The sequence below is a fragment of the Tribolium madens genome, unplaced genomic scaffold, assembly GCF_015345945.1.
Source record: "Tribolium madens isolate multiple individuals breed KSU strain unplaced genomic scaffold, Tmad_KSU_1.1 Scaffold_7;HRSCAF=85;Tcas5.2_LG10, whole genome shotgun sequence".
Lineage (NCBI taxonomy): Eukaryota > Metazoa > Arthropoda > Insecta > Coleoptera > Tenebrionidae > Tribolium > Tribolium madens.
In genome coordinates, this window is record NW_025401050.1 from 8,088,902 (window position 1) to 8,097,549 (window position 8,648).

Sequence of the window (8,648 nt, forward strand, 5' to 3'; positions counted from 1 at the left end):
GCATATGGTACTCCTTCAAAGGAGTAAAAAGTTCGGCCATTTAGCGATTGTTTGGTACCACCTTGAACCTGACCCAACTTCGGTAAAGTTACAACCGGAAGTTTGGACGGTATCACTGCTGAAATAAATACAGCAACAGCGAGTAGTACCAACATGTTGGTCCTTGTAATGTAAAATGAGTTACGACTTAAACTTATATTGTCGAAAGAGGGCAAAGGTCATTTATTTATAACTGATATCAAAATTGAGTTCTGGCACGAGTGATTTTTTTTCTAAAGCCGGTAGGGAGTTCAGTAATTCGGTACTTTAGTTCTTGATTCCTTTAATAGTGGATATATTTTTTACAAACATACATAGTTTTGGCTGTTCTCTTTTACGTTATTTTAGGTACTCAAAAAACATACGTAGTATTTTTATGGTACCTAACTAGGGCCATAATTATATATGAAGGAACCTCCATGGATGTACACAACTAGATCACAGTACCATTCAAGCTTGTAAAGTAAATGTTCAAATAAAGACAATTTTTGTCACAAATCTTATCAAAATATTGTCCCACGCAATCACCCGATTTTGCTCAGGAAGAGAGTACTGGTTTTACTGTATACGTTTATAATATACTACTACTAGCCTTTCAAATTTCATCCCAAAGATCCACTTGTCTTAAATTCTGACAAATTAATTTTTTTATTTCGATTTTCTCCAAAATGGTGGTTGAGCATATAGCAAACTGATTATGATGCGTTCTCGAACTTAAATTGAGCAATTCCACGATTGGTACTGTGTAACAATTAGCCAAAATTGTCGCATTTTTATCAAACCAGAGCAAATTTTGGTTTTGTTATCAGACATAAAACAATCCATAATTTGTTACATTATTTATTATAAAAAAACAAATCAAAGTTCGTCTTTTACACCAGAAAGTAWTTTTTCGTTTTCTTTGATTGGTAACGAATCCCAAAAATTGGTACTACCAAGAACCGATGTTTCTTGAGTGAGATTAGATGGGGAATAGATTTTAAGATATGTCAGTTGATTGGTCATATCTTTAGGTACTGGTGTCCACTTAACTGGCAGATCTGGAACTCTGATTTTTAAGTGGTACCACGCTAGTAAACATTTAAAATAAAACTTACCCCGATTTAGCAAACGACGCCACCATTTGAACAAATAACTCGATCATTTTTCGGTCTTTTTCAGTACTGGTTGTGTCAACATTTGTCTTGAAAATATAACTAGTATCGTCGCCATGAGCGGCTCCAAAATTTATATTAGTACCCGAACGCGCTTCGGACTTACTATGAGCCCCTCTGTATGCAAAATAGTATAAAAAAATCGGCGAGTTGGTTACTTGATTTTGCAAAAATATGGTTTTTTGGATGTCATAGACAAACAATCGATCAGTTAAAATTTTAACAAAGTCGAGGAAATTTTCCCGATTCACCCTTTTCTCCCCAAGGTAGAACCTACGAATTTTCTGACTGATCTCTTCATGTTTTTTTGGGTCAAGTGTATAATTGTAGTCCAAAATAAATGGCAAAACTTGGTTCCACTTTTTATCAATTTCATTAAGGTACTCTTCTTGGATATAGAAATCGGAAGCGGGGTACAACCCTTCGGAACTTGTATAGGACGTAATCCAGGGCGAATCAATCATTTTTTTGCTTTTTATTAAATTATAAGGGTGGTCAGGCAAGACTGGGTCCTGCGACCACGAATCTACCACAACCCCAAATGGGCTAAATGGGTTATACAACCACGGCTGGTAGTAACGGACTGCTTCTACTATTTGTCGCCCTGGTCGTCTTTTTAGACATTCAACCATTGATTTAGTGTCAGTGGGACACCCCAAATGGGTGGCCATTTTCTGGGTTTTTTCCAATGGTTGTTCCATTAGTACCCAAGGATTTAGCATGGTACCACTTTGTGACATGCCTCGATGAAACAGCCCACGTGACTTAGGTGATAAGTAATGAAAATGAACACTAGCGCCTCCTGCCGACATGCCAATTAGAGTAACGGAATTCGGGTTTCCCCCAAAATAAACTATATGTTTTTTGATCCATTCCAAGGCCAAAATCTGGTCTTTCAAACCGTTGTTTCCGGGTACCACCTCATTTTCAGTACTCAAAAAACCTAAAGGCCCCAAACGGTAGTTCAAATTGACATAAACCACATCCTTGCCGAGGAGATACTCCGGCCCTTGAATACCCCCCCAATTGAACATAAAGGCGCCCCCGTGTATGTAAACTATGACGTCGAAATTGGCCTTAGCGTCCAATTCTGGAGTATAGATATTCAGGTAGAGACAATCTTCATCACCTACAATTTTCTCTGAAGGAATGTACTTAAAAGATTTAAGTAGTACCAATTACAAAATCGCCTCCTGGTGGTGTATATTGGTAGTACTGCATACATTTGTATATAGTTTTGGCCTCCCAAATGCCATGCCAAGGTTTCGGTGGTACCGGTTCCTGTCACATATGATTCAACAATTCAAATTAATAGGAAGTACTTACCCGAAAACGGTACTTTCCAACTGGTGGCCTCGCATAAGGTACTCCTTCAAAAGAATAAAATGTTCGACCTTTGAGACTTGTTTTATAACCCCCCTGTAGTACTCCTAGTGGTGGTATGTCCACTAGTGGGTCAGAAGTACCAAGTGCCACCAAAAAATTGCTATTAATTAGCACTATTAGCAATAATAATTTCATGTTTAAAAGACGACACAATAATGTTTAAAGTCAGGTAAATACAACCTTGATGTTTTTGTTTTAATAGCGATTATACTGATAAGTGTTTTTGTCTCATTCTTTGTGAAATATTTTAATCATTTTATAAATATTTATAATGTATTTACATATTCGATAAACATTTAACAACAAAATCAGTGATTTCGTAAATGGTACTATACTTATCAGCTGTCTGATAAAACTCGTGATCTTCAATAAGAGCAAAGTCATGCTGCCGGTCGTGTTACTGGTCTTGGGTACCACCCTAGTGGCCGCAAATGCACCCCAAGTTACTTTACCCGATTTGGGTCAGCTTGAAGGTACCCGCGGTACCAGTCTCAAAGGCCGTACTTTTTATAAGTTTGAGGGAGTACCATATGCGAGGCCACCGGTCGGAAAGTACCGTTTTCGAGTAAGTAGTACTTTACGTAATCTATTGGTTGCCATGATATTTTAGGAACCAGTATCACCAAAACCCTGGCAAGGTATATGGCAAGCCAAAATTTTGTATAAATGTATGCAAAACTTCCAATACACACCACCAGGTGGTGACTTTGTCATTGGTGAGTACCAGATAATAACTTTGAACTCAAACTGAGTACCACTTTTTAGGCGATGAGGATTGTCTGTATTTAAATATTTATAGCCCCAATGTTGACCCAAATGCCAACTTGGATGTGATTTTTTTTATACATGGGGGCTGTTTTATGTTTAATTATGCGGGTTTTCAAGGGCCTGAGTACTTACTAGACAAGGATGTGGTTTATGTCAGTATTAACTACAGACTGGGTCCTTTGGGATTTTTGAGTACCGAAGATGAGGTGGTACCCGGGAACAATGGGATGAAAGACCAAATTTTCGCTTTAGAATTTGTGAAAAAGTATATCAGGTACTTCGGTGGAAACCCTGATTCGGTCACAATTTCGGGTATGTCGGCTGGGGGTGCCAGTGTGCATTTCCACTACCTGTCACCCAAGTCACGCGGATTGTACCATCGGGGCATCTCACAGAGTGGTACTATGTTAAACCAGTGGGTATTAACCGAAAAACCGCTCGAAAAAGCCAAAAAATTGGCAGCTTTGCTTGGATGTGGTACCAAACGCAATGACAAGATGGTGGAGTGTTTAAAATGGCGGCCAGGGCGTCAGATTGTGGCCGCTGTGAAAGACTTCCAGCCTTGGTTGTACAACCCATATACGCCTTTTGGCCCTGTTGTAGACTCATGGGCGCAAGATCCGGTACTACCGGAGCACCCTTATATTCTAATCAAAAAGAAAAAAATCACCGATTTGCCCTGGCTGGCGTCCTATACGAGTTCTGAAGGGCTGTACCCAGCCTCAGGTACTTTACAATTTTATCAAAACTTGTCTAACAATCGCTTTTAGACTTTTACATCGATGAGCAGTACTTGGAAGACATTGACACTCGTTGGAACGAAATAGTACCATTTATTTTGGACTACAATTACACTGTTGAGCCCCAATTACGTGACGAAGTTAGTCAGAAGATTCGGAAGTACTACCTTGGAAATAAAAAAGTGTCAAGGAGTACTTTTATGGACTTTGTCAAAATAACTTCAGATCGGGTCTTTGTCAATGGGATTTATGACGCCATCCGAATGCAAGTACCACAAATGACGTCACCAGTGTATTCGTACTTTTTCGAGTACCGAGGAGCTCACAGTCGGTCTGAAAGTCGGACCGGTACCAACAAAAACTTTGGTACTACCAAATTTTCGGACTTGTAGACCGAAAATTAAAAACTTGCTTTCAGGGGCCGCGCATGGTGACGATACGGCTTATGTTTTTAAAACCACTGTTGACACAGCAAGTACTGAGGGCGACCGAAAAATGGTTGAACTCCTAGTTGACATTTTCACCTCTTTTGCTAAAAATGGGTAAGTCCCAAAAAACTAATTTTTTTTCTGAAGGAAAGTTTCAGAGTACCAAAAGTACCAATCGACTGGCCTCCAGTTTCGAAAAATTCTGACTCAATCCTCCAATTAAAAATCGCAGGTCCAAACAACTTATCTCTAATCGAGTCGAAATTAAAAAATGGTGATTTTTGGAGAAGTCTGCCATTGATAGAAAATGAAAAACTTTTTGAAAATGTAAAAGACGAACTTTAATAAAATTCTGGTTCCAAATTGTCCCATAATTGTATTTGTTTAAAAAACAATCATTTCAATATGTTGATTTGTTCTTAAGATAAAAAATTTTGCTTCAATATACAGTATGTTCCTGGATTGAGTTTATAAGAGGAAAGAAATTTTTATCTTTGATTTTACGTAAAACTGCAAAGGAAAAACATTTTTTGCTTTACCTGAAACCAGCAAATCTGTAATTAAAACTTTATTATTATAACTCAGTAGAAAGAAAAGTTCGTTTTTTTCTTGATTTTGGACTGAAACAAGTTTTTTTCTATTTTGCGTGTTTTAAGTACTTTTTTAAGATAAAAGTCAATTTTTCAAAATTTAGGAACTTTTGCTTTAATAAGTTGTGGTTGGTGATAAATGTTTCAAAGTTTGAAAGTTCGATTTTCGAAGTGTTAAGTCAAGTCAAGTATTTTTCAAAATTTTGTTGAATAAATGCTGCAAATATTTCATGCACACCACCACCATTACCAACTTCTAGAAAGTAAATTGTACTAGTCTATTTCACCACCTGAATCGGTGTTGACATGGCTCACTAGAGCATCGGTTTTGGTATCGAAATAAGCTTTCTTTCAGACGCGAATTAGCAAAAATGAGTTTTGCGTGGGTTTTGAGCAATTTGGACTTCTGTGCGTCGGTAACTAGATGTAAACCAGAGAAATGCACGTTTGGTTGCTATTGATGTCTGTTTTTCTCACACAATCACATTACATCAGCAAACGTCATAAATAAACGTTATAACATCGAATTTAAAAATTTGGAAATGAAACACATAAAACTGCCGGCTCCAATTAGGGAGATTCCAGACCACAATTGTGCTCTCCCTATCCACGGCGAAACCTTGGCTTATCGCATCCACAGCGGCTTATTCGTGGGATTGCGTCGCCGGATTTGGAAGTGGAAAACAGTCAACAACTCAATTCCAGAAAGCAAAACAATTCTCAAGTCCACTGCCCAAATATACGTCGAAGAACAACACCATTTTCATCGCCATCCTTGGATGATACATCCCTTCAGTCAAGTTCGTTTCGTGTGGGAAATGTTTATGATTCCAGTTTTTCTCTTATTGTTTATTACAATTCCATGGGTGATATCCACTTCAAAAGTTGAAGGGAAATTGTTGATGCTTTTCTACGTAAAGTTTCTTCTCGATATCATATCCTTCGTGGACATAATCCTCATTTTTTTCACCGGGTATTACGACGTAAAGCATCAGAGAATTGTGTTGGGGTCTAAAGAAATTGCAAAGCATTACATTTGTCGATATTTTATCTTCGATATTGTTTCTTCCATACCGTACCATATGATTCTGCATTGGCAGCACTATGACGAAGATAACATCTTAGAGATGCTTAATTTGCTAAAAATAGTACGCTTGCCGACACTTGTCAAGTATTTGTACAAATTAGGAGAGGTTTGTTACATCTTTTTGAGTGACTTTTTTTAAATTCTTACCTATTTCAGAGAATGAAACTTTCGTCTGGCATAAAGTTTATTTGCTTCTTCTTATGGGTCTCAATTTTATTAATTTGGATAACATGTCTTGTATTCTTGGTCATGAAAATCGTACATTCTCGCCCTTTACTCAAGAGAAGAATTGAGGGGTTTCCGATGCTTATGACGTTTTTTCGCATAGTGAGATGCACAATGTTGGTTGGTTTAACTGAGAAAATCAACACCAGTACTGTGGTGATGATTTTCCAAATCACTGGTCTGGCTATGGGGGCTATTTTGCAGATTGTAATATTAGGTACTAAATTAATTTAGGGGAAACAAACAATTGATAACATTTCTTGTAGCCAAATTAATGCGAATGTTCCAAAAGCGTTCCAGTTCGAAAAGTAAATACAATAATCTCATCGAAGAAATCGGGGAATACATGAAATACAAGGAATTGCCAACGCAACTGAAAGACAGAATTCTAAAATACGTCGACTTCAAGTTCCAGAAGCACATCTTCCGAGAAGAAGACGTTTTGAGTAACTTATCCTCCGTTTTGAAGCAAGACATTTTAATACATCGATGCCAGAAAATGGTCGAAAAYGTGGAATTCTTCAAGGATTTGCCCACTCATGTCTTYCTRAGAATCGTGACAAAATTGCGCTCGGAGATTTTTTTGCCCAACGATGTCATCGTTTTGGCCGGATATGCCGGACATGCGATGTATTTTATCTACATGGGAACGGTTGCTGTTTACACAGGAAACGGAAAAGAGGTTCGCTTGGTGCAAAAACCAGCAATAATCAACGTTCTTGTTTCCAGATTTGTCACTTGGAAGATGGTAGCCATTTCGGTGAAATCGCTTTGGTAATTAATGAACCTCGAGTTGCCACTGTGATCGCCGTCAAAGAATGCGAATTGTTCAAGTTGAGTCGAAGAGATTTTCAAGAGGCAATTGAACCGTTTCCTGAACTCAACAAAAAAATTCGACAGTTGGCAATGAGCAGACTTGAAAGCACTTTGCAAATTTTGTCGGAGAATAATGAGGAAATTCGAATATGGCATGCTTCGATGGCGGAGACCGAGGAGGATGAAATGATTGATACTGTTTCGATTTAGTTTGGAAAATAATGTTAATTAGTTTTATACAATATAATATGACAAATCCATGCAGTGTGTTAAAGTAGTATGAATAAGTGCTAAAAAGATTAGAGCGATTTTTATATTTCACTTTGTTTTTACTTATTTCTCATAGTTTTTGACATGTTATTGTTTTTTTTTTGTTAAAATTGTTAAAATACATACATACAAAATAATGAATAATGGTAGTCTATGTAATCAAAAATGGGTAAATATTACCATTTGATTCAAATTAATTTGATTTTGAATCGTATTAATATCGAAATGGTGGATGCGCCGGGATAGATTTCTCTCTTTAAAATCAAAAAAGGTTTTTTTATACGATCTATTGCCTTCACAGTATAAATATCCCCATCTATCCAATAATTTTTATTCAAAAATTCACAATATTAGTCACAATTCTAATAAACTTTTGTTTTAATAAATACACTAATAAGAGTGTTTTTTGGCGTTTTAGTTATGAGCTTGTAAACGGACCATAATTTTCAATACAATTGCGGACGGACACGGAATTAATTCCGTGTCTAACCTATTTGGGAACAACCTTTTTCACACTTTTTAAATATCTCAAAATTTGACAATTTGCGTTTTTTTTTGCACTCAAGTGTATGAACGATTTGTTATTCGACTGACATGAAAATGGGCCTTAAGCAACTAACCTTTCAGTTTTTGTAATTTTTATCCTGACAGCTAGAGAAATAATGACACCAAATCATGAACTTATACAAAACACGTATTGCTGGCATTATTGTTTCAGAAAATCAACGTCAAAAATAAATTTCAACTAAAACTTTCAAATTTTGACATAAATTTTATGTCCAAAATTCCGTGTCCGCAACTGTACGTCAGATTAATAATTTTCAATTCGATGGTTCGTTCACAATTAAACTTTCATGGTTAGCTTTGACACCATATGTAAAAAACATCTATTAAAATAAAGAAGCAATAAAGAAATAATAAATGAAATTTTTAAATATGTACTCAATTTTTTAAAATCAAAATTAAATAAACGAAACTGTTGTCGAACAAGATTTTATTCAAAATATTGTTAAAAAATTTGACAACTGTTCATTTGACCTGAAATCTGACAAAATCCACTTCAATATCCATAGATTTTCTTTTATGAAACTTATACGTAGACGGTAAATCGTAACGTAATTCTGCCAATACTTCGCCTTTAGCTC

General features: G+C 36.5%; 3 protein-coding genes across 4 annotated transcripts in view; 2 read left to right on the plus strand and 1 right to left on the minus strand.

Moving 5' to 3' along the window:
* Window positions 1–2,778, minus strand: part of LOC123009474 (venom carboxylesterase-6-like) — a 10,373-nt gene extending 7,595 nt beyond the window's left edge. Inside the window, exons 1-4 of one of the 2 annotated variants that reach the window (XM_044405832.1) lie at window positions 2,520–2,778; window positions 2,369–2,474; window positions 1,137–2,322; window positions 864–1,087 (exon numbers count right to left, since the gene is read on the minus strand). In XM_044405832.1, the coding sequence (XP_044261767.1) occupies window positions 898–1,087; window positions 1,137–2,322; window positions 2,369–2,474; window positions 2,520–2,714 (1,677 nt within the window). In that variant the 5' untranslated portion in view covers window positions 2,715–2,778 and the 3' untranslated portion in view covers window positions 864–897. Of the gene's footprint in view, window positions 1–863; window positions 1,088–1,136; window positions 2,323–2,368; window positions 2,475–2,519 lie in introns of those variants that run through there. The other variant, XM_044405833.1, reaches the window with a different exon arrangement.
* On the plus strand, window positions 2,741–4,889 carry LOC123009476 (venom carboxylesterase-6-like). Its single transcript, XM_044405834.1, has 6 exons — window positions 2,741–3,144; window positions 3,190–3,295; window positions 3,345–4,073; window positions 4,118–4,453; window positions 4,506–4,629; window positions 4,674–4,889. Exons 1-6 carry the CDS (start codon window positions 2,962–2,964, stop codon window positions 4,858–4,860), a joined length of 1,665 nt encoding a protein of 554 aa, XP_044261769.1. The 5' UTR covers window positions 2,741–2,961; the 3' UTR covers window positions 4,861–4,889.
* A 351-nt stretch (window positions 4,890–5,240) lies between these two features.
* On the plus strand, window positions 5,241–7,634 carry LOC123009831 (potassium/sodium hyperpolarization-activated cyclic nucleotide-gated channel 2-like). Its single transcript, XM_044406352.1, has 4 exons — window positions 5,241–6,298; window positions 6,349–6,634; window positions 6,684–7,099; window positions 7,147–7,634. The coding sequence occupies exons 1-4, from the start codon at window positions 5,648–5,650 to the stop codon at window positions 7,441–7,443; spliced, it is 1,650 nt and encodes a 549-aa protein (XP_044262287.1). The 5' UTR covers window positions 5,241–5,647; the 3' UTR covers window positions 7,444–7,634.
* Window positions 7,635–8,648: the final 1,014 nt, after the last annotated feature.

What these genes read in the sequence shown, in the direction of transcription:
- LOC123009476 (XM_044405834.1), top strand. Translation starts at nt 2,962, where the DNA reads ATGCTGCCGGTCGTGTTACTGGTCTTGGGTACCACCCTAGTGGCCGCA. An exon ending in TCGGAAAGTACCGTTTTCGA is followed by an intron (nt 3,145 to 3,189) that starts GTAAGTAGTACT and finishes ATGATATTTTAG; the next exon opens with GAACCAGTATCACCAAAACC. An exon ending in CGGTACCAACAAAAACTTTG is followed by an intron (nt 4,454 to 4,505) that starts GTACTACCAAAT and finishes ACTTGCTTTCAG; the next exon opens with GGGCCGCGCATGGTGACGAT.